Here is a 22,081-nt window from a genome sequence, read left to right as displayed (position 1 = left end):
AAGTGCCTGGACTCCCCACTCTGCACTTGGGAGCCCATCTTGCTGTCAGGCCAGTATGGTTAACAGGCTTGAGCTTTGCTGCTGAGGAAGACAAGGCCTCGGACCTAATGAACTGGCCCCTCCCAGCCCAGAACAGACAAGTAGGCTGTGATGGATAGTCAACCAGTTTTAATGAACAAAAAATATTGATGCGTATAAAATGGTATTTTTGTCTGTCAAGTAAGGGTCCCCATTTTCTAGATGGGGGGTCGTCTTCTCCATGGACTTGAATGCCTATTTCTCCTATGGCTCCAGCACCTGGGCAAACTGTCCTTACAGTTCACCACAGGGCAGGGGCTGTCCATGAGAAGGGAAGGTGTGTGGCCCCCGGTGGGAGCTCTAGTCGCTTTTTCCATCCTAAGAATAGCCTTGTGCTCGGCCCAAGAAGGCCACCAATGTTAGACTAGAAAGAACTGCAAAATGGATGTCAATCCAGGTACCTTATGTATGTGAGGGAGGCTGACCCTTCATCTTAAAGCTGGGGCCTCAGCTTGTAGTTCTCCATTTAGGGCAAAGTTCCTTAAAACTCATTTTCTGCCAGTTCAGGACCCAGCCCTGCCAGCAGTATGGGTCTGCGCCAGTGCGCCATGGAGCGGAAAAGGCAGTGGAAGGAAGGGACCTTCAGGAGAGCTAGTGGGAAGCTGGGTCCTAAATCTGCCACCACTTAGCAGAGGAGGGAAAGCAGCAGGTATGCTCCCCACTCTCCTCTGCTTCCCCTCCAGGGCTGAGCCACCAGCTCCTCGATGTCCCACCTCAGCGGTGGGAGAAAGCAGAGCAGGTGCAGCTGCAAGGTCCAGGCTCAAGCTCTAGTGCCAGGGCGATGTTGCCTGAGGCAAAGTAAGTAGGGTTACGGGCCACCACCCCAAAAGCTGGGTGGGCCACAAGCAATCCCCAGCTCCCAGGCACTTCACCCTTACCAGAAGCGCCACCAGCTGGTCAACTAGAGAGCGGCAGGCAGGCTGACCAAAGCCCTGAGGCAGTAGGCACAAAGTTTCCCTAAAATAAACATCAGCTCTAGCTCCTCAGTCTTAGGGCTTCTGAGGCAACCAGGTTGGTACTGGCCTTCTGCAGTGGGGCCTCAAACCTATTGAGCGTCCCCTCCAGACTGCCAGACCCACCTCCAGAATCCCTAAGGCCAAAGTTGTCTAGAGCCACTCCACATGCTATCAGGGTTGCTGCTGATAGGAATGGAATTCCCCAGAGAAACCCCTGCCCCAGGGCAGCCACAAGCCATGTACTGAATCCCCGCCCCCCTCTCCCTCGTGGAGGGAGGGACACAGTCTCTCAGACTGAGGATCAGGGGACACCAAGGGCACCTAGTACCCAACCCTGGGCAGCTCAAGGTTTAGGACTTATTTTTCGCTCCATCCTGGATTCCCACTCTCCCTACACTGTTCCTCATCTGGACCCACTTTGTTCCCTGCTTCCCTGTGGTCCTCTGCGTCAGCCCTTCCTAGCTGGTGCCCTGGCAGGAAACAAGTCAGCCCTGACTCGGGCCAGGGAGGCCTGCTTTATTCACCTGCTGGCCTCAGTGCTGCTGCTCAGTCCTGTTAGGACTGGCCTGAGGAAGCAGTCCCAGGACAGAGGAATAAGGACTGAGGTGAGACCCACAGAGTGGTGCGGATGACAAGACATAAGGATGGGAGGTAAAGGGGATGGAATGGTGGCTGTGAAGTGACCCTGCAGGTCTGCTGTCACTAGTACCGAGTGCGGGGATGCCCAATATGGGCCTGCAGAGCTTCCCGGATGCCCCGCTGCCAGTCTCGTGCTAGCTGCACCGGGGTCACTGAGGCCTAGGAACAAGGATAGTGGATCAGTCCCCTTCTCCTTAAGAGCTCCACCCACACTTCTCAGGCCAGGGCCTCAGCCCTGCTCATACTCACCACATTTTGCACGCCCAGCTTGGCTCCATAGAGCAGCAGTACCTTCATGGCTTTGTAGTGGCCATGCCGCACAGCCTCGTGTAGAGCTGTGTCCCCTTCCTGTTGAGAAAGGGGATGTTATCCTCCCAACCTCCCCATCTTTGGAAGGTTCAAGTTGGCAAGTGCTGTCCTCGAGCTCTGGCTCTCTCAGTCACTGTTCCCGGGTGGAGCTGACCCAAGTCCAAAAGGCCCAGCACCTTACCTTGTCCTGTGCGTCAATGTGGGCTCCACACGCAATGAGATGCTCCAGGCAGTCACAGTGTTTCGTGCGCACGGCCACATGCAGGGGGGTGCTCCAGATCTAAGGGAGTGGATGAGAATCTGTCTGCTCCAAGTGGTGAGGCCTCATCGCAACCCCAAAAGGCTGTGCTTTCGCTTCTCCACGAATAGCTTGAGCTCTTGTGCATTCTTGGGTCTTCTCTTTAGCAGACCACCCCACAGCAGTGCACCCCTCACCTTGTCCCGGGCGTTGACCTGGGCTCCCTGGTTAAGCAGCTGTTTGAGGATGTCCAGGTGTCCTCCACGGCAGGCCCAGAACACAGGTGTCCTGTCCAGCTACAAAACAAAAGCATCAACGTACTGACGTGCTGTGTGCAAGGCAGGGTGTCTGCCGTGAGGGTGGGCCTTCCCAGTTCTCACCAAGTCTCGAGCATCCACAGTGGCACCTGCCTCCAACAGCTTGTTCACGAGCTGGCTGTGACCCTTCAAACAGGCCCAGTGCAAGGCTGTGCGGTGCAGCTGGGGTAGAGACAGGAGATGAGGCAGAGGGAGCATGGCCACCCCTTTAAGGCCCTGCCCCGGGTCCTATTCCCAGTATTGGGTTCCTTGAACAGATGTGCCTGCTGCCTGATCACACCAAGGGCCCTTCCCTCCTGGCTCAGGAGGCAACTCGTGCCCCATAAGATAGAAAAGGCCTGCAGTTTCGTAGGCCAGAACTAAAATACCCTGAAGACAGCACCCCTGCAGCCGCTGACACTGCAGTCTGATTCACCCCACTCTCACTACCTTGTCATGGGCATTGGGGTCCCCTCCATCTGTCAGGTACTTGTCAATCAGGGTCTCCTGGTTCTCAGCAGCTGCCTTCAGGAACATCTCCAGGTCCACAGACTCCAGCTGGGCCTGGGGCTGCAGCTGGATAAGTTGAAGGAGACCAAATCATTTCCCAAAACCACAGGCCTCTGGGGCCCTACCACTCTAGCCAAGCGGGCCCCTAAGAGCTGGCTAAAGACTAGCATTGGCTGGTGGCTTGTACAAATCAAGAGTTTTTTAATCTTTTTTTCCCACAAGCAGGAGGGGGCAAAGAGAGAGGGAGAGAGAATCCCAAGCAGGTTCTGCATTGTCAGCATGAAGCCTGATGCGGGGCTCAAACTCATGAACGGTGAGGTTGCGACTGAAGCCAAAACCAATGGTCGGATGCTTAACTAAGCCACCCAGGTGCCCCCAAATCAGAGATTCTTAAAAACCCACCCCCCAGGAGATTCTGACTGACTAGGCACCTATTATGCCCATTATGGGTTGCCTTGCCCCCCACCCCCTAAGTTTATATGCTAAAATCCCAACCCCAGGACCTTAGCATGTGGCCTTATTTGGAAATAAGCAGCTGGAATTAGTTAAAATGAAGTCACACTGGAATAAAGTGGGCCCTAATCCAATATGAGTGGTGTCCTTAAGGAAAGGGGACATGTGGACACAGCATGCACATGGGGAGAGTGCCATGTGAACTCAGGCAGAGACTGGTTGGGGTGATGTACCCACAAGCCAGGGAACACCAAAGCTAGCCACCAAGCCCCGGGAGCTAGACGGCTGGTAGGGACAGACTTTCCCCCACAGCCCTCACAAGGAACCAACCCAACCCCACTGACACTTTGATCTCAGACTTCTAGCCTCCAGAACTGGGAGAATAACCTTCTGTTGTTTAAGCCACCCTGTGTGTGGTCCCCCAGCAAACAAGTAGGGGGCTGTGTGCCCTCCAAAATGGATTTCATTCAGCTTGGCAGGCCCTGGCAGTGAGCTGGTGGCTGGCAGCATCCACTCTTCCCCAAGCCCTCCTGGGGGAGAGGAAGCACTTCCCCACAAACTCCGGCCCCAGGTGTGCACTCTCTCCTCACCCTGACTCCTCACTTACCTTAACCGTGGGCTCAGGTGCCCTAGGGGGGACTCTGCGTTTCAGTCGTTTTCTCCGTCTTTGAACCAAGTTTTCCAAGTCAGCCAGAGTCTCCAGATTCAGTCTGGAGTTGTTCAATCTCTCAAGCTGGGGCACAAGACCAGACCACACCAGTAGTCAGCCTTGGTCATGGAAGCCTCGGGGGCAGGCTCCTGGCTGGGCTCACTATGTCTCCCACCCACCGGAGGGACCCCAGCCGCCTGAGGCCCTCACTGCTGACCCTTGGCATTGGCACCCACTGGGCCCCCAAGCACTGCTCACTTTCTTCTTCTTCTCTTCTTCGAGTTTCCACTGCTCCCAGGCCACGGCCTCTTGGGCTCCCAGCCTCCAGGCTCTGGGCCCGCCTCCACAATCAGCAACGCCATGTCCACATCCCGACGCTTTCCTTTCAACTCTTTCTCCACATACCTGTAGGAGCAGGATAAGGATAAACACTCAGAAAAATGAAGAGTCCTTAGAAGACACAGCAGTGCAGTACAGGGATCCTGGGAAGAGCAGACCTACAGAGATTAGTGTTGTGGACGTCGGGGTGGTCTGACCCTTCGCAGTTTCCTGGTGCTCTGCTGGCATGCTCCCTGCCACCTGTGGATGTTGGCTCTCACCTACTATAGTGTTGCCTGGGGCCCAGGATAACTGCCGCCTACCCTGTCCTGTCAGCAGGACACAGGGTCAGGGGCGTGACGCCACATCTATTTATACTGCTGGGCTTGTGTCCAGGTATGCTCAGGGTAGGTGACACCTCAGCTTCCCTCCTGGGCCATCGTCCTTACATTCCTACCAGACCACGCCATACTGCCATCTAACCCCGAGCTCAGAAGGACAGAGGACATGCCTCGTGGGTAAAATTGTGAACTCCTGGGTTTAAATCTTGGCTCCTGTGAAGTTCTGTTTCTTCATCACTAGAATGGGGGTAACACTAGCAATTAGCTCACGAGGCTGAGGAGGAAACTAAGTACTGGGACTTTGCTGGGGCAGAACCCACCATGTCATGATCTGTTCTTATCCCCCGCACCCACTGGGGGTTCAAGAGCTGGGGAGCACTAAGGAATAAGGATACTGGGGGAGAGGGGAAACGGGATGACAGATGGCAGAGCCTAGGGCTCCCAGCATGCAGAACTAACTAGTAAACGCTGGCAACCTAACTTTCCTCAAGCCCAGCAACCCACTTCCCAGCAGAGGCTGCACTGGGCTGGGCCCGCCAAGGCACTGGCCTGCAGAGGGGCTTACTGGGCAACCTGAGTCCTGGGCCTCCCGTGCCTTGCCTCACCAAAACAGACACCCCTAAGTGTCACTGGTGTCACCGCTTCTCTCACTGCCTGGGAACTCAAGAGCACCCTTCCTCTACCCCAAGCAAGGCAGCCAGACCCTCTGGACCATTTCCAGAGTGATGGTTATCCTAGCAGCTGAACTAAACCCACACCCCAGCTACACTCATATCTTCCAAAGTAACCTACCACTTCCAATTTCTCTTTTACCATCACAGTCCAGAGGAAAACCCACTAAACTTGAGGGCTGTCACGTCTGCCGTCACTCCGCATCTTCCCATTGCTTCCCTCTCTCGCTACCTCACAGAACTGGGCTGCCACACCAGAAAACCACCGCATGTTTCTGCTCCTAAAACCTGATCCTTAGACCACAGATAGAAGCTGCCTGCCCTCCTCTAGCTGGACCTCCTCGTTCTGCCGAGCCAGCCTGCAGTCTAGACAATCGCCTGGCCTCCCTCCCCTCTGCCCCTTGTTCTTACCAACTGCTGGATGCTGATGACATCCATGGTCCCCCCTGCTCTTCACACCCCCAGTGAGAGGAGCTGAGTGGCTCAGCCCTTTTATAGAGAGCTAGCTCCTGGGGGCAGGGCAGGCCAGAGGCTTTTGCCTGGGCCAGATTGCTCAGTGGCTCTGTAACACTGACCAAAATACCAGTGAGGGCGTATAGCCCGCTGAAGGCAGCAGGAACCGCTTTCAGCTGAGTCAGGTGCACTCTCAGACACCCACTCTCCTGCACCTGCTCAGGAGTGGTCCAACCAATAAACGGATGCAGGGGTGCTTGGGCCACTAGAGAAGAGTTGAGCGTGATCCTCCATGTTGCTGCAGGTCTAGCTGCCTGAGATCCTAAAAAACCCAGCCAGCCTGTCCTAAGCAAAAGGAGGCCAGAATCCTAGAGGATATCTCTGGAAGGACAGGCCTAAGAGGCTGACCTCTGCGTCAGGAATCCTCATGGCATCTACAGGAGGAAATCAGGCTTCAAGCGACCTCCCACTCCCAGTTTCAAGACTGCCCTCCCTACTCTTGCTGGTTTCTTTCCCCAGGTGGCCCTCACTTCTCCCTTATAGTTCCTGTTTCTTCTCCCTCACCACTCTGAGAGTCAGTGTTTTAAATTATACCACCCCCAGGGGCCAAGTCCAGCCTGTCATCAGCACCTCATGCCTCTTGAAAAGCCAAGTCCCACACATGCAGGTCCCCTACCCAACGCCCTCCTGGCAGGGAGCATGCCTTTCCACATGGAAGCTGAACGGAGATCCACTCCAGGTCCAAGTACGGAATGTCAACCATTAATCCAGTCACAAAGCAACCTGTCTCAAGCCACCAAAGTCAAACTTCCTAATTCCCTTTAAGATGCCAAGCATGCCCTTCACCCAGCTGTGCCTTGAATTCTGCTTTGACCTTTGAAAGGAAATCTGATAGGTAGTAAATAAGATTCCAGAATTGGAGCTACATGAGTAGAGATGACCTGAACCAGAGGGAGGGAAGAACTACAGGTCAAGGACAGCCCGAGGCCCCAAAGGGCTGGGAATGGTTCCACCCACAGCTGGCTTCTTGGTAAATACATCCAAGTTTTGAAACTTAGGGAACCTGGAGGTTTTTAGAGAAACTTGGTCCTTATGCACCAGGGGTTTTTGTCTAGCGTGATTTCTTGCCTTTGAGAATGCAGAGGGGGGAGTTACCTAGAGTGAGGGTAAGTAAGATAAGACAAGACGTCAGTTCTGGACTCAATTGTCTGCCACTGAAACTCTCACCAGTAAAACTAGTTTCTTCCACATGAAATTAACTGGTATGAACTCTTACCAAAAAATTACTCCTTATAAAAAACTGGAAGATAAACAAAACTCAAGATGCACTTGATGAACCACTCTTGCCACAGTGGCCCAGGGGATACCATGTGTACCGGTGTTGTATATATCCTCTTTTCCTCTATGTCTTGTGGATGTACAGTCATGTTTTTATAGCCACGTTTTAAGAGGCATCACACTGATCCCAACTCAGCACGCTTTCCACATTAGCCTACACTGCACTCTGCTAAACTTCCCCCAAATGACACGTGTCCCAGAATTTAATCATTGCCCTAACAGAACTTCGCTTGTCTCCCTCCCTTCCTCCTTTTTTTTTAAATTACACTACATGCTCCAATGCACAACTCTGTAAACGTCTCTGTAAGTAAATTTATGGATATTTCTCTAAGTAGCTACAGAGAAATCAAATTATTGGCCCTACTCACTTAAGTTTTGATAGATATTGTCAAACTGCTGTCTACAGCAGGTGTACCAATTTCCATGAGCAGATACCAACAAAGTGATGGTAAGAAAGAAAAAAACCACAATATTACTATCCAGAATATACAAACTCCTATGAATCAATCAAAGGAAGAAAGTCTTTAGGCAATAGGTATGGACAGGAAGTTCAGAGAAAACAGGTGGTCAACTTCACTGATAATCAGCAATGCAAAATAAAGCAAGAACACTTTTAATCTAGCAGATTGTTAAAATTAATGCAAGTTGAGGAAGTGGGTCCTCCAAATACACTGCTTGCAATGTGCCCAGCACACTCTCTAGTGCTCTCCATAGATTCATTCATTGAACCCCCGCACGGCCCTTAAGGCAGGCCGTATTATAATCATCCTCACCTTACAGATGAGGAAGCCAGGACAGATGGGTGAAGTGACTTTTTCCAAGGGCACTCAGCCAGAAAGTGGCTTTTGTCATCTATTCCGTGGTTTCTTCTAATACCTACATAGTTCTGTTTTTATACTTAGGTCTTTACTTGAAATTTATTTTTGAACATGGGATGAGGTAAGGATACAACTTTATTTTTTCCAAGGGATAGATGTTTCCACATGAACTAATTTAGAATATGATCATCTGTCCAGGCGTAAGCACTTACAGCCCCACGAGATCTACTCCCTCACTTCCACAGTGGCCAGAATGGGGCTCTTCAGGCCTCAGTTTCCCACCCTGCAGCATGGATGCTGACCAAGGCAGGGGCTGGGAGGGCTAGTCTGTGTACCCTTGCATGGCAGCCTAAGACAGCAGAAGGGTGGCAGTTCAGCTGGCCAGCAGGTCCCGTAGGTCACTGTCGCAGGGCAGCAGGTCACATGCCAGTCGTGCCTTCCGATCCCGGACAGCCTTCAGGGCTGGGCTGTGTTGCAACAGGAGAGAGCAAATGTCCACATGACCCTTCTCAGCAGCCTGTGGAGAGAGAGACCTGAATCAAGAGCCATACCCTCACTGGGCCCTGCCCTTTCTTGATCCACTTCTGGGAATTTCTTGGTCCTAAAAAAGGTCTTGTGAAAAGAGAGACACTGGCTGTTTGAGTAGATTTCCCCTAATTCCTACCAAATCCCAACAACTTGCATAAAGATTGGTGGAATTCTCTAGTGCTATTCTGGCAGTTAGCTTGAGTTTTTCTCTCTTGTGTCCTTTGCTCAGTGGCCATTCTTCTCTCTCCAGGCCTGCACATTAAAAACAAATATAGAACCTTAGATCTGAGTGTCTTTTACAAATGTACAAGGGCGTCGGGCACCATGGGTACAACCTATACCGGACACAGCCTCTGCCCTCTGGGACCTTTCAGATGAGCAGAGAAAAATGGGCTCAGGTTCTCAGCTTTCTCCTCTGCCTCTTTTTAACTTAACTCCCCCAGAGGAGAGAGTTAAAGTGACTTCTATAGATTAGTTTATTCAGTGTTCACAATAACCTTCAAAGATAGGAATTATCATTATTCTCATTTTACAGATGGCTTATACAAGTGACTTGTCCAAGGTCACAGAGCCAGTGTGGCAGCCTAGGGACTCTAAACCAGGTCCATCTGACCGCCAAGTCTCAATTCTTAACAACTGTGTTATACCACTTGAATTCCCTGCTCCTCCCAACAGACAGACTGATGTACCTAGGGGCTTTTGAGAGGTGTAAAAATTAATATTAGCAGCAAATATGGTCTGTAATCTGAATCCAGATCTTTATTTTGCAGGTCCTCTTGAGAAATACAGACCCAAGGTTCTCAATTTTGTTGCCTCAATTCATGTTGTGTGCAGTTGTGAGATGCATCCCAAAGAATTTTTTCAAAAAAAGGACCAAAGTTTTCAAGTAGCTTATTTTTTGAAAAAGAAAAAACAATTCCTATTCCTCACACATGTGCATCCCCTGAATGAGAGAAAAAGGCAGGATACACGCTGAAAAGGCCTCATGCTGTGGGGAACACCAGCCAGCAATATCTGCGGCAGTGTCCTGCCCGTACAAACCCTCCATGGGAGTTAAAACAAAATGAGCAACACCAGTTTAGACCATTAAGAAATAAGCAATCTGCCTCTCCAAATGGCAAGCATCTTAAAAGAAAATAAAACAACATCCGGTTGTTCACTCAGCACATATTCATTGGGCACCTAGGCCAAGAGCTGGGGCTACAACAGTAAACAAGATCAAATCTTAGCTATCTCTAGGGACAGAGACAGAATTCAAAGGAATTTCAAGGAGAAAAGTTAGGAAAGTCAAGTGCAGGGTGCTTCTGCACATCAGTTGCATGAGCTGCCCACGTCTAAGGAACAGGAAGGCTCTCTGAGGGTGTGATGTAGAAGCTGAGATCCAGAAGGAAAGACAGAAACAAGCCAGATGAAAACTGGGAGAGAGGCATCCAGAAGGGGATAGCTTGATATGTAAGGCCCTGGAGTGTCACCATAATAGGGTCAAGAAACTGAGCCTGAGGGGCGACTGGGTGGCTCAGTTGGTTAAGCATCCGACTGTTGATTTCAGTTCAGGTCAGGATTTCACACTTTGTGAGATCCAGCCCCATGTCAGGCTCCACACTGAGCATGCAGCCTGCTTAGAATTCTCTCTCTCCTCTCTCTCTGCCCAACCATCCAGTATCTGCAAGTTTGCTTGCACATACTGTCAAAATAAATAAATAAACATTAAAAAAAGAGAGAGAAAAGAAACTGGGCATCAGTGTTAAGAGACAAGGGGATGGGAGCTCAAGATGGGCACCTGGCTAACTCAGTCAGAAGAGCATGCAACTCTTGATCTTGGGGTGGTGAGTTCAAGTCTCATGTTGGGTGTAGAGATTACTTAAATAATTAAACTTAAAAAAAAAAAAAAGATAAACTGGAGGAAAGGTTGACATTTTCCCTTGAAGTGCATGCAAGTGTAATATATCTGAAAATCATTGGATGATGAAATATTCACATCTGGTTTCCTAAAAATTAAGTTGATCTTTGAGACAGCACCCTCCACACCATTTTTTTATTGTGGTAAAAACATTTCACATGAGACCTACCTTCTTAATTAACTGATTTGTGATTTTTAAGTAATCTCTATACCCAACATGGGGCTCAATCCCACAACTCCAAGATCATGGGTCACCTGCTTTCCTGCCTGAACCAGCAAGGCACCCCGAGATCTACCTTAAGAAAGTAATTAGTTTTGGAAATTGTTGTTTTCATATTTACTATTTACTTATTTATCTTGAAAGAGAGAGAGCGAGCAAGCGAGCACCTGTGCAAGTGGGAGAGGGACAGAAAGAGAGGGAGAGAGAGAATCCTAAGCAGGTTCTGCGCTCTCAGTGTAGAGCCCCACACGGGGCTCAATCTCACAAACCATGAGACCTGAGCTGAAATCAATAGTCGGATGCTTAACTAAGCCACCAGGGCACCCCGGTAATTGTTCTTTTTATTGTTAAATGATAGCCTCCCACCTTTTAAGTAGGCCAGGACCAATGTGGGGTTTGAACTCAAAATCCTGAGATCAAGTCACATGCTCTACTGACTGGGACAGCCAGGCACCCCACCCTTCTCAACAAATTTAAAGTGTACCACACAGTACAGCCAACTACAGGCACAGTACAGATCCGTAGAACTTAATCAACTTGCCCAAGTGAAACTATACCAGTTCAACAGCAACTCCCTCCCTCCCCCCTGCCCCTGGAAACCACCATTCTACTCTCTGCTTCTAGGTTTGACTATTTTATATATAGGAAAACCTCGTTTTGCTGCACTTTGCTTTACTGAGCTATGCAGGTATGGTGGGTTTTGTTTGTTTGTTTTTATAAACTGAAGGTCTATGGCAACCCTGCATCGAGCAGGGTTTTCCCAATAGCTCTTGGTCACTTCCTATCTGTTATATTTTCATACTTCCTGAAATTTTCAAACTTTTTCATTATTATTGTGTTTGTTACGCTGATTTGTGATGTTTTTTTAATTCACAGAGCATTTTCTTTAATTTTTAAATTTTATTTTATTTTTCTGGAGTTTTATTTATTTAACTTGATCCAAGTTAGTTAGCATACAGTGCAACGATTTCAGGAGTAGATTCCTTAATGCCTCTTACCCATTTAGCCCATCCCCCCTCCCACAACCCCTCCAGTAACCCTCTGTTTGTTCTCCATATTTAAGAGTCTCTTATATATTGTCCCCCTCCCTGTTTTTATATTATTTTTGCTTCCCTTCCCTTGTGTTCATCTGTTCTGTGTCTTAAAGTCCTCATATGAGTGAAGTCATATGATTTTTATCTTTCTCTAATTTCCCTTAGCCTAATACCCTCTAGTTCCATCCATGCTGTTGCAAATGGCAAGAGTTCATTCTTTTTTATTGCCAAGTAATACTCCATTGTATGTATGTATGTATGTATGTATGTATGTATGTAAACACACACACACACACATACATACCACATCTTCTTTATCCATTCATCCATCGATGAACATTTGGGCTCTTTCCATACTTTGGCTATTGTTGATAGTGCTGCTATAAATATCTGGGTGCATGTGCTCCTTCGAAACAGCATACCTGTATCCCTTGGATAAATACCTAGTACTGCAATTGCTGGGTCATAGGGTAGTTCTATTTTTAACTTTTTAAGGAACCTCCATACTGTCTTCCAGAGTGGCTGCACCAGTTTGCATTCCCACCAGCAGTGCAAAAGAGATCCTCTCTCTCTGCATCCTCGCCAACATCTGTTGTTGCCTGAGTTGTTAATGTTAGCCATTCTGACAGGTGTGAGGTGGTATCTCGTGGTTTTGATTTGTATCTCCCTGATGATGAGGGATGTTGAGCATTTTTTCATGTGTTAGTTGGCCATCTGGATGTCTTCTTTGGAGAAGTGTCTATTCATGTCTTTTGCCCATTTCTTCACTGGATTATTTGTGTTTTGGGTGTTGATTTGATAAGTTCTTTATAGATTTTGGATACTAACCCTTTATCTGATATGTTGTTTGCAAATATCTTCTCCCATTCCGTCGGGTATCTTTTAGTTTTGCTGATTGTTTCCTTCCCTGTGCAGAAACTTTTTATTTTGATGAGGTCCCAATAGTTCATTTTTGCTTTTGTTTCCTTTGCCTCTGGAGATGTGTTGAGTAAGAAGTTGCTGCAGCCAAGATCAAAGAGATTTTTGCCTGCTTTCTCCTCAAGGATTATGATGGCTTCCTGTCTTACATTTAGGTCTTTCATCCACTTTGAGTTTATGTTTGTGTATGGTGTAAGAAAGCAGTCCAGGTTCATTCTTCTGCATGTCACTATCCAGTTTTCCCAACACCACTTGCTGAAGAGACTGTCTTTATTCCATTGGATATTCTTTCCTGCTTTGTCAAAGATTAGTTGGCCATACATTTGTGAGTCCATTTCTGGGTTCTCTATTCTGTTCCATTGATCTGTCTGTTCTTATGCCAGTACCATATTGCCTGCATGATCACAGCTTTGTAGTATAGCTTGAAGTCTGGAACTGTGATGCCTCCTGCTTTGATTTTCTTTTTCAAGATTGCTTTGGCTATTCACGGTCTTTTCTAGTTCCATATGATCTGTGATCACTAATCTCTGAGGTTACTACTATAATTATTTTGGGATGCCATGAACCACACCCATATGAGATACTGAACTTAATAAATGTGTGTGTTCTGACTGCTACACTGACTGGTTCCCCAGTCTTTCTCTTCCTCGTGCTTCCCTATTCTTTGAAACACAACAATATTGAAATTAAGCCAATTAACAACCTTACAATGGCCTCTCAGTGCTCAAGTGAAAGGAAGAGTCAATCAATGTGGCAAACTTCATTGTCGTCCTAGTTTAAGAAACTGCCGTGATCCAGTGCTTCAGCGCTTCAGCAGCCACTACCCTGACCACCCTGATACCCGGAGCAGGCATTAACATTGAGGTAAGACCCTCTACCAGTACAAAGATTACAACTTGCTGAAAGGTCAGATGGTTAGCATTTTTTAGCAATAAAGTATTTTTATTTTTTATTAAAAAAAAATTTTTTTTTTAACGTTTATTCATTTTTGAGAGACAGAGAGAGAGCATGAGTGGGGAAGGGGCAGAGAGAGGGAGACACAGAATCCGAAGCAAGCTCCAGGCTCCTAGCTGTGAGCACAGAGCCCAACGGGGGGCTCGAACTCACAAACTGCGAGGTCATGACCTGAGCTGAAGTCGGACGCTCAACTGACTGAGCCACCCAGGTGCCCCAGCAATGAAGTATTTTTAAATTAAGGTACATACATTTTTTTTTGACATAATGCTAGCATACACTAAATATACTATAGTATAAACATAACTTTTATATACACTGGGAAACCAAAAAAATTCCTTTGACTTGCCTTATTATGGTGGTCTGCGTTATGCCTATACCTCATATAAGAGGTATCATGAAGTATAAAAAACAGAAACAGGGGCGCCTGGGTGGCTCAGTGGTTAAACATCCGACTCCAGCTCAGGTCGTGATCTTGCAGATCGTTGAGTTCAAGCCCCACATCAGGCCCTGTGCTGACAGCTCAAAGCCTGGACCCTGCTTCAGATTCTGTGTCTCCCTCTCTCTCTCTGCCCCTCCCTCCCTCTCTCTCAAAAATAAACATTAAAAAAAAAAAAAAAAAAAAAAAAAAAAACTCTACTACAAATGTTTTAAAATGTATCTACTAGTGTCTGTATCAAAGTGTTACCCCTGCTCCCATCATATATTTTTTTTAAAAAATAACATGTACTGGGCTGTCTGGGTGGCTCAGTCAGTTAAGTGTCTGACTTGGGCTCAGGTCATGATATCAAGGTTTGTGAGTTCAAACTCCACACAGGGCTCTGTGCTGACAGCTTAGAGCTGGGAGTCTGTTTCAGATTCTGTGTCTTCCTCCCTCCCTGTCCCTCCCCCACTTGCGCTCTCTCAAAACTCTCTAAATAAATAAACGTTAAAAAATAATTATAACATGTATTATTCAACAGTCAGGTGTACAAAATAAATAAAAATAAGAACTCTATCTTTGCTGACCTAACATTTCAAGGCTACTGTACTTAAACAAGCACCTTCCTATCATGCTTCTGGAGTCCAGATTGCTTACTGTGGACTTGCCGACCCCTAGCTGTCTCTGTTACTGCCTGGGGAGGCAGAGTAGAGTGTGTGGAGGAGGAACACTGGCTGCTAAAAGAAAACCCTCCTAGAGGAAGCTCATCAGTGTGTCTTGTCTTCTAATGGCTGAGAACTTGCCACACTACATGCTAGAGGGAACTGAAAGTTGTCTGTGATTGCAGAGCCCCCTTTGAGACATGTCTCTAATATGAAGAGTGAACACAAATTTTTGGTGGACAGCAAAAGTGTCTGCCACAGGTTCTGATGGTAAGTCATGCGGTCAACTACTTAAATTTTTCTGTTTTACAATTTAGGGGCACCTGGGTGGCTCAGTCGGTTGAGTCTCCGACTTTGGCTCAGGTCATAATCTCACAGTTTGTGAATTCAAGCCCTGCATCTGTACTTCAGATCTTCTGTCCCCCTCTCTCTGCCCCTCCCCTGCTCACTCTCTCTCAAAAATAAACAAACATTTTAAAAATAATAAAATAAAATTTCACATCCAGAATTACGTTTTGTAGGCTACAATTCAAAAATATTCTTTTATAAAAAAATGTTTATTTATTTTGAGAGAGAAAGAGTGCGTGCACTAGAGCAGGGGAGAGGCAGAGAGAGACGGAGACAGAGAATCCCAAAGTGGCTCCACACAGCCCAACACAGGGCTCAATCTCATGAACTATGAGATCATGACCTGAGCCGAAACCAAGAGTCTTGAGTCCAAGTGCTCAACTGACTGAGCCACCCTGGCGCCCTCCAAAATATTCTTTACTGTGTGTTGTTTAAATAAATAAATATATAAGAAAGAAAGGAAGGAAGGAAGGAAGGAAGGGAAAAAAGAGAAGAGAAGAAGAAAAGATAAACTGGAGAAGCAGGCAGGGGCTAACCCCAGACAGCCTTGTAAAGCAGCTTAAGGCCTTGAAGGCCTCTAAGGTGTGGCATGATTAGAATTAATTTAAAAACCATCACTCTGGGAGAAAACCAAGTGGAGGCAAGAGAAGAATAAATGTATACACATATGCCATAAACATGCATAAACCATTTTTCAAATGTGCATAAGAAATCAGTAACAGTGATGCCTTGAGGGAGGTGCCCTAGAAGATCGACGAACCAGGCATCAGGGTGGAAGGGAATCATTTTCCTGCTGCACTGTTTTGTACTCTTCAAACTCTTCACCATGTGTAGGTATTTCTGGTCAGAAGGTTAATTAAGCAATCACTCTGGTTATAGTATGGAAAGTGGGCTACAGGGACAGGTAAGAGTAGGTGTAAGCTTCATTCAACTTTTTTTTTTTTTTTTAAAGATTTTTAAGTAATCTCTACACGCAATGTAAGGCACAAACTCACAACTCCAAGATCAAGAGTCATATGCTCTACTGACTGAGCCAGCCAGGGGCTGCCCCTAAAGTAGGTGTGAGCTTCAGAAAACTAACTTCATGGAAAAGCATTCATCGCATATCACTAAAGGAAAGAAAAAAAAAAAATGATACCATACATTTAATTCTAATTTACATGCACAGGAAAAATGCCAGATACGTTAATCCTAAAGTGATGACTGGTAAGCACTGGCATTATAAGTGATTTGTATTTTCCCTTTTTTGCTTTCCCCATGTTTTCTACAGCGAACATGTTATAACTTTTATAATGACAAAAACCAAGATTTTGAGGGGGGAAGGGAGCATACCTTATGCAAACTGGTCATGCCATCGTCATCTACCAACCTGGGGTTGGACCCATGAGACAGCAGGAGCCGTGCAATTTCAGTGTGCCCACAGTAGCTTGCCCGGTGCAGAGCAGTGGCGCCCCCATGGGTTTGGGCATCACACTTAGCCCCACTTTCCAGCAGGAACTGGCATACAGCATAGTGCCCGTTGCGGCTGGCATAGTGCTGCAGGGAAAAGAGACCAAGTTCAGACAGCAGAGCCCAGGCAGGCAATGAGGGTGGTGGAGGGGTGAGAGCATGGGCTCGGGAGCAAGAGGATGATCTCCATCAGCTATATGACCTGGGCAAGCCTCTTCATTTCTAGCATCAGTTTCCTCAACAGGCAAATGAGGATAATTATTCCTATGTCACAGGACTGTTAGGAAAATGAAATTAAATAATTGATGTAAAGCACTTTAACACTAATTAAAAAAAAAAAAAAAAAACAGGTTCACCTGATGCTTAAAACAGAAAACCTGCTAGGAGAGAAGGGCAGGAGTAAAGGCGACATAACCCCCTTCCCCACAGGGAGCACGTATCCCACATGAAAGCTTCTCCCTCCTCTGACCCTGTGTTCCTCCCCAGCTCACCAGAGCAGTGTAGCCAGCTGAGTCAGGCTGGCTAGGGTCTGTTGCCTTCTGGATTAAATATTTCACTCGACCTAGGTCTCCATTCAGGGCTGCTGACCAGATTCCTGTGGAAAGACAACCAAAGTGCTGGATAATGTTGAATGACTGAAGACTTTTAGTGCTTCCTTTACCTCTTGATCTCCATTTTCTCACCTATAAAATGGGGGATTTATTCATTCAACAGATGATATTAACTGAGATCTCCTCTGTGCCAAGGGCTGTCCTAGGAGGTGGCGACGTAGCCGTGGACAAGATAGACAAAGGGCTGGGGTGCCTGGGTGGCTGTCAGTTAAGCATCTGACTTTGGCTCATGTCGTGATCTCGTGGTTCGTGGGTTCGAGCCCCATGTCAGGCTTTGTGCTGACAACTCAGAGCCTGGAACCTGCTTCGGATTCTGTGTCTCCCTTTCTCTCTGCCCTTCCCCCGCTCACACTCTATCTCTTAAAAATAAATAAACGTTAAAAAAAAAAAAAAGATAGACAAGGGGCTTTGTCTAATCAGGACAGTAGAATTGGGCAGACACAGAAATCCCTTCTTCAAACCACTTCAAATACACAAATGTTGGATAAGGTAATGTTTAAAATATTTGAATACACAGGCAAATTTAAAAGCAAGAGAAGGACATTACCAGCTGCCATAACAAGGTGAAAACCACAGCCAAAGTGGTGAGCAGGTACTGAGTCTGCAGAATCCCAAAAGTCCTTGTAACTAGACACAGATAATTAAAAAAAAAATTTTAATGTTTATTTTTGAAAGAGAGTGTGAGAAGGTGAGGGGAAGAGAGAGAGAGAGAGAGAGAGAGAGAGAGAGAGAATGAATCGGAAGCAGGCTCCAGGCTCTGAGCTGTCAGCACAGAGTCTGACGTAGTCTCGAACCCATGAACCGCAGGACCATGACCTGAGTCGAAGTCAGCACTTAACCAACTGAGCCACCCAGGTGTCCCTGCACATGGATCTTAGAGGCTTTGGCTAGAACAACTGGGCAGGGTCTGCATCAAAGGCTGCAGGCCACGTGTATGGCAGGGAATAGATACAGCAAGGTTCTGTGCACAAAGCTGGTGGGCAGGAAGTACCATGTCATGGATGAACTGGGACTGGAAAATCTCTACTTTCCTGGTCTGAATACCAGCAAGAAGCAAGCTGCCAGGCACAGGCACTTCACTCATTCCGCAAATATTTACTGAATACTTACTATGTATCTGGCACTCTTCTGGGCACTAGGGATCAGCCAAGAATTAAAGATCCCTGATCTCCAGTGCTCCCCTTGCCCTGCAAATTTTAGTCTTATGGAGGTTACATTCTAATTATAGGAGACAAACAGGAAAAAAATAAGTCAGGTGGTACTAAGACCTATGAAGAAAAATAAAGCAGAGAAGGGATATGAGCAGTGGTCACAGATGGCATCTTTGATAAGGTGACATCTGAATACAAACTTAAAGGAAATGAGAAAAGGCACCATTCCAATAGGTGTTAGAAGACAGCACAGGCAGAAGAAACCTAAAAAAAATCAAGCAATTTCGAGATGTGGGACCTATATTTATTTATACCCCTTAGGGAGCAGAACCCCCAAGCTAAGAGTATGTCATAATCTGGATCTGTAATAAAAATGGACCCAGACAAGTGAATGTTATAAGGGCTGCACAGAGGCAACTTAAAAAAAAAAAAAATGTTTTATACCTCCAGAAGCCAACAAAGGTATGTGGATAATCTCTTACAAAAGAGGACATCCCACCACTCAGCCTATGAGCTCAAAAATTAGAAGCTGTAAAACAAGAAGCAATCCACTGCCATGTGAGACAGTCAGCAAATACAACAAATGGAAAAATGCATGCTTTAAAAATCAGCCATAACAACACAATCTAAAAGACTTTAAAACAACATTTAGGGGTGTCTGGATGGCTCAGTTGTGCATCCGACTTAAGCTCAGGTCATGATCTCACAGTTCGTGCATTTGAGTCCCATGTTGGGCTATGCGCTGACAGCGCAGAGCCTGCTTCAGAGTCTGTCTCCCTCTCTCTGCCCCTCGCTCGCTTGTGCTCACTCTCTCTCTCAAAAATAAACATTAAAATTTTCTTTAAAAAATAAAAAAATAAAACAACATTTAATGTGTTCACAGAGATGAAGGAATAGAATCCACAAATCAACAGAACGTTAGGGGTAAAAAAAGAACAAGGAGATCTAAAACAAAAGTCAGGGGCACCTGGCTGGCTCAGCTGGTTGAGCATGTGACTCTTGATCTTGGGGTCATGAGTCTGAGTCCCATGTCAGTTTTAGAGATTACTTAAAAAAAAAAAAAAAGTCAGTAAATTAAAAAATAGAATCACTGAAATAAAACAACAACAGATGGTTGGACAGTACTGCAGACCCAGCTGGAAAGAGAATGAGTGACTTGGAAATCACCCAGAATGCAGAATGGTAAAGACAAAAATATTAAAAAGAGGTAAAGAAACATAGAAGACAGATTGTACCAACATGTGTCTAATAGGAGTTTAAAAAAGAGAGAGAAACTGGACAGAACAGGAGAGGAAATGTCTGAAGAGATATCGTCTAAGAATTATTCTGAAGTAGGGGTACCTGGGTGGGTCAGTTGGTTAAGCGTTTGATTTCAGCTCAGGTCATGATTTCACAGTTCATGGGTTCAAGCCTCGCACTGGGCTCTGTGTTGACAGCTGGGAGCCTGGAGCCTGCTTCGGATTCTGTGTCTCCTGCTCTCTCTGCCCCTCCCTCACTCACACTCTGTCTCTCTCTCTCTCTCTCAAAAATAACTAAGCATAAAAAAAGAGAGAGAGAGAATTATTCTCAAGTAAAGGCAACCATGAGTTCTCAGATGAAAACCACATTAAATCCGAAGGAGAACTGATCAAAACAAATCTACCATGGTGAAATGACCAAACATCAAGAATAAAGAGAACATTTAAGTTACCAAAAAAGAAAAAAATCACCAGTCATTGAAGAGTAACAAGCAGATTATCAGCTAAATTCTTAACAACAGTAGCAGACAAAAGAAGATAAAGGAAAAATATTTTCAAAGGTTTGAGGGATAAAAAAAATAACTGTCAACGTAGAGTTTTATACCAGTCGAGAGAGAGAGAGAGAGAGAGAGAGAGAAATGAATGAATGAATGAATGTTGGAGAAGCATACTCACTAAAAAACTTTAAAGGATATACTCCAGGAAACGGGAAAATAAACCCAGAGAGTAGATATGAAGAAAAAGAATCCACACAAGAAAACAGACAAGGATCTTTCCCATGTGTGGGAAATAGATAATAAATAAGTAAACAAAGTAATGTCAGGTTGTGAAAACTGCTTTAATGAAAGTAATATATCAGAGTAACCTGGAGGGTAAGGGGCCCTACTTTGGATAGGGCAAGGTTTCTTTCTCAACAGCAGCACAATTAGCATGTTATACCAGATAATTCTTTGCTATGAGGAACTGTCCTGTGCACTGTAGGATGTAGACCAACATCCCTGGTCTCTACCTACAAGATGCCATAGCACCCTCCCAGTAACACCTGAAATTGTCTCCAGACATTGCCAAAGACCATTTGGGATCAGAACTGCCCCAGCTGAGAACTACTAGAATGGGGTGTTCAGGGTGGGTTTTTCTGAGGTGACATTTGACCTGAGACCAGAGAGAAAAGCATTAGCTAGCCTGATGTTGCAGGAAGTTCATTCCAAGGAGCTGGGACAGCAAGTACAATGGCCTTAAGTCAGAAAGAGATCTTGCATGTCTGAGAAACCAAAATTGAGCCCAGTGTGACTGAAGTGCAGTGACTGGGGAAAGAAAAGGATGAGGAATAAAATGAGGGCAGAGAAGTAGAACGGGCAGGGATTAGATCAGTTTGTAGGCCATGGAAGGAATCTGAATTTTATTCTAAGAGCAATGAAATCACCTGATTTAATACCTTCAAAAAGTTACTCTGGCCTCTAAGTAGAGAAGAAAACACCATAGGAGGGCAGGAGTGGAAGCAGGAAGGCCCATGAGGGAATTGCTTCAGTAGCCCCAAGAGTGGCAGAAGTGGAGGGAAGTAAGCAGATGCAAGAGTCACTTAATAGTTGGGTCAGAATGCATATAAAGCAGTAGCATCTACCCAACAATTGAGGACAGTGTTATTACTGTATAAGCTGCCTCTGCACAGAGGGATAATACACAGCTTCCCAAGAAAAGAGGACATTTTCTTTCAGCTTTACTGTGTTCCTTACTGGCGATACGATCTCCTTACAGTCTGGGGTAAAAGAGTTACTTCTCAGGTCCCAAAGGTAGAGATAACATCACCTGCGCTGGGGGCCGTGTGTGCCATATCTAAAGCCTACAGGATCCGACACACTAGGGCTCACACCTGAGGTCAGAACGTTAGTTCTCTTCGCAGCGCAGCCCCCTCTGAAGCTCCGTGACCTCCGGGTAGCTGCAATACCCCGAGCTGCTGATTCTGCGGCCGGCCCCCCAGACACCCGAGGGTCCCCGAGTCTCTAGGGGGCGCACCAGCTGAGACGGGCTCCGCCCCACCACTTGGGAAAGTTAACAAAACCAGGGCCTCAGTTTCCCAACCTGCACACGAGACGAAGTTTCTAGTGGCGGAGCCCCTGCCAGGTGCCTGGTGGGATCTCACTGACGCGGGGGCTGGGAGCCCACTGCCCCCCTGGGCTCCCACCCGGCCCGCTGCGGCCCTCGGGGTCCCGCTTCTCGGCCATCTCCTTGTGCCGCGACCTGGAGACAGCGGGGAGCCTCACCCCTGTCGAAGTCCATCTCCTCCAGCGTCTGTTGCACGCCGGACGCCACACCCGGATGAGAGCAGCACGGGCTATCAGCGCATGGCCGCGGCGCCGCCATGCCAGCCTTGGCGCCCGCCGCCGCCCTCCGCCGGTTGTGCGCACGCGCGGCCGCAGCGGGTGGGCGGAGCGGACGCAGCAGAGGCAGCACCAGCTCTGGGATCCGCCCCTCGGCGGCCGAGGATTTCCTCGGAGGCCGACCCAGCTGGGCTTTAGCTCGGGAATCAATGGAAGCGGCGGGGCGGGGCTTATGGCGCACCACCGCGCTCCGAGGCGGCCG

The 22,081-nt window shown here is 47.1% G+C and overlaps 2 protein-coding genes across 3 annotated transcripts; both read right to left on the bottom strand.

Annotated features, from left to right (window-relative positions):
- Positions 1-195: 195 nt before the first annotated feature.
- On the bottom strand, positions 196-5,896 carry ANKRD23 (ankyrin repeat domain 23). The gene is made up of 9 exons (XM_007097820.3): positions 5,870-5,896; positions 4,387-4,533; positions 4,087-4,212; positions 2,967-3,092; positions 2,601-2,699; positions 2,418-2,516; positions 2,164-2,262; positions 1,923-2,021; positions 196-1,832 (listed from the first exon to the last, which is right to left on the bottom strand). The coding sequence occupies exons 1-9, from the start codon at positions 5,894-5,896 to the stop codon at positions 1,737-1,739; spliced, it is 918 nt and encodes a 305-aa protein (XP_007097882.1). The 3' UTR covers positions 196-1,736.
- On the bottom strand, positions 4,451-21,893 carry ANKRD39 (ankyrin repeat domain 39). Of its 2 annotated transcripts, XM_042981255.1 has the most exons (5): positions 21,763-21,893; positions 16,993-17,096; positions 16,385-16,588; positions 8,403-8,584; positions 4,451-4,533 (listed from the first exon to the last, which is right to left on the bottom strand). In XM_042981255.1, the coding sequence occupies exons 1-4, from the start codon at positions 21,860-21,862 to the stop codon at positions 8,441-8,443; spliced, it is 552 nt and encodes a 183-aa protein (XP_042837189.1). In that variant the 5' UTR covers positions 21,863-21,893; the 3' UTR covers positions 4,451-4,533; positions 8,403-8,440. The 2 variants fall into 2 exon arrangements, with proteins under 2 accessions (XP_042837189.1, XP_007097944.3); XM_007097882.3 differs by lacking the exon at positions 4,451-4,533 and having other exon boundaries at positions 8,185-8,584.
- Positions 21,894-22,081: the final 188 nt, after the last annotated feature.

The sequence above is a fragment of the Panthera tigris genome, chromosome A3, assembly GCF_018350195.1.
Source record: "Panthera tigris isolate Pti1 chromosome A3, P.tigris_Pti1_mat1.1, whole genome shotgun sequence".
Classification (NCBI taxonomy): Eukaryota; Metazoa; Chordata; class Mammalia; order Carnivora; family Felidae; genus Panthera; species Panthera tigris.
The sequence above is the reverse complement of the archived record's forward strand: the minus strand, read 5'-3'. Positions and strand labels throughout refer to the sequence as shown.

What these genes read in the sequence shown, in the direction of transcription:
- ANKRD23 (XM_007097820.3), bottom strand. Translation starts at nt 5,896, where the DNA reads ATGGATGTCATCAGCATCCAGCAGTTG. An exon ending in CACCTGAGCCCACGGTTAAG is followed by an intron (nt 3,093 to 4,086) that starts GTAAGTGAGGAG and finishes CAACTTATCCAG; the next exon opens with CTGCAGCCCCAGGCCCAGCT. An exon ending in ACCCCAATGCCCATGACAAG is followed by an intron (nt 2,700 to 2,966) that starts GTAGTGAGAGTG and finishes TCTCTACCCCAG; the next exon opens with CTGCACCGCACAGCCTTGCA.
- ANKRD39 (XM_042981255.1), bottom strand. Translation starts at nt 21,862, where the DNA reads ATGGCGGCGCCGCGGCCATGCGCTGATAGCCCGTGCTGCTCTCATCCG. An exon ending in GGAGATGGACTTCGACAGGG is followed by an intron (nt 17,097 to 21,762) that starts GTGAGGCTCCCC and finishes GTCTTTCCACAG; the next exon opens with GAATCTGGTCAGCAGCCCTG. An exon ending in GCATGACCAGTTTGCATAAG is followed by an intron (nt 8,585 to 16,384) that starts GTATGCTCCCTT and finishes CTCTCTCCACAG; the next exon opens with GCTGCTGAGAAGGGTCATGT.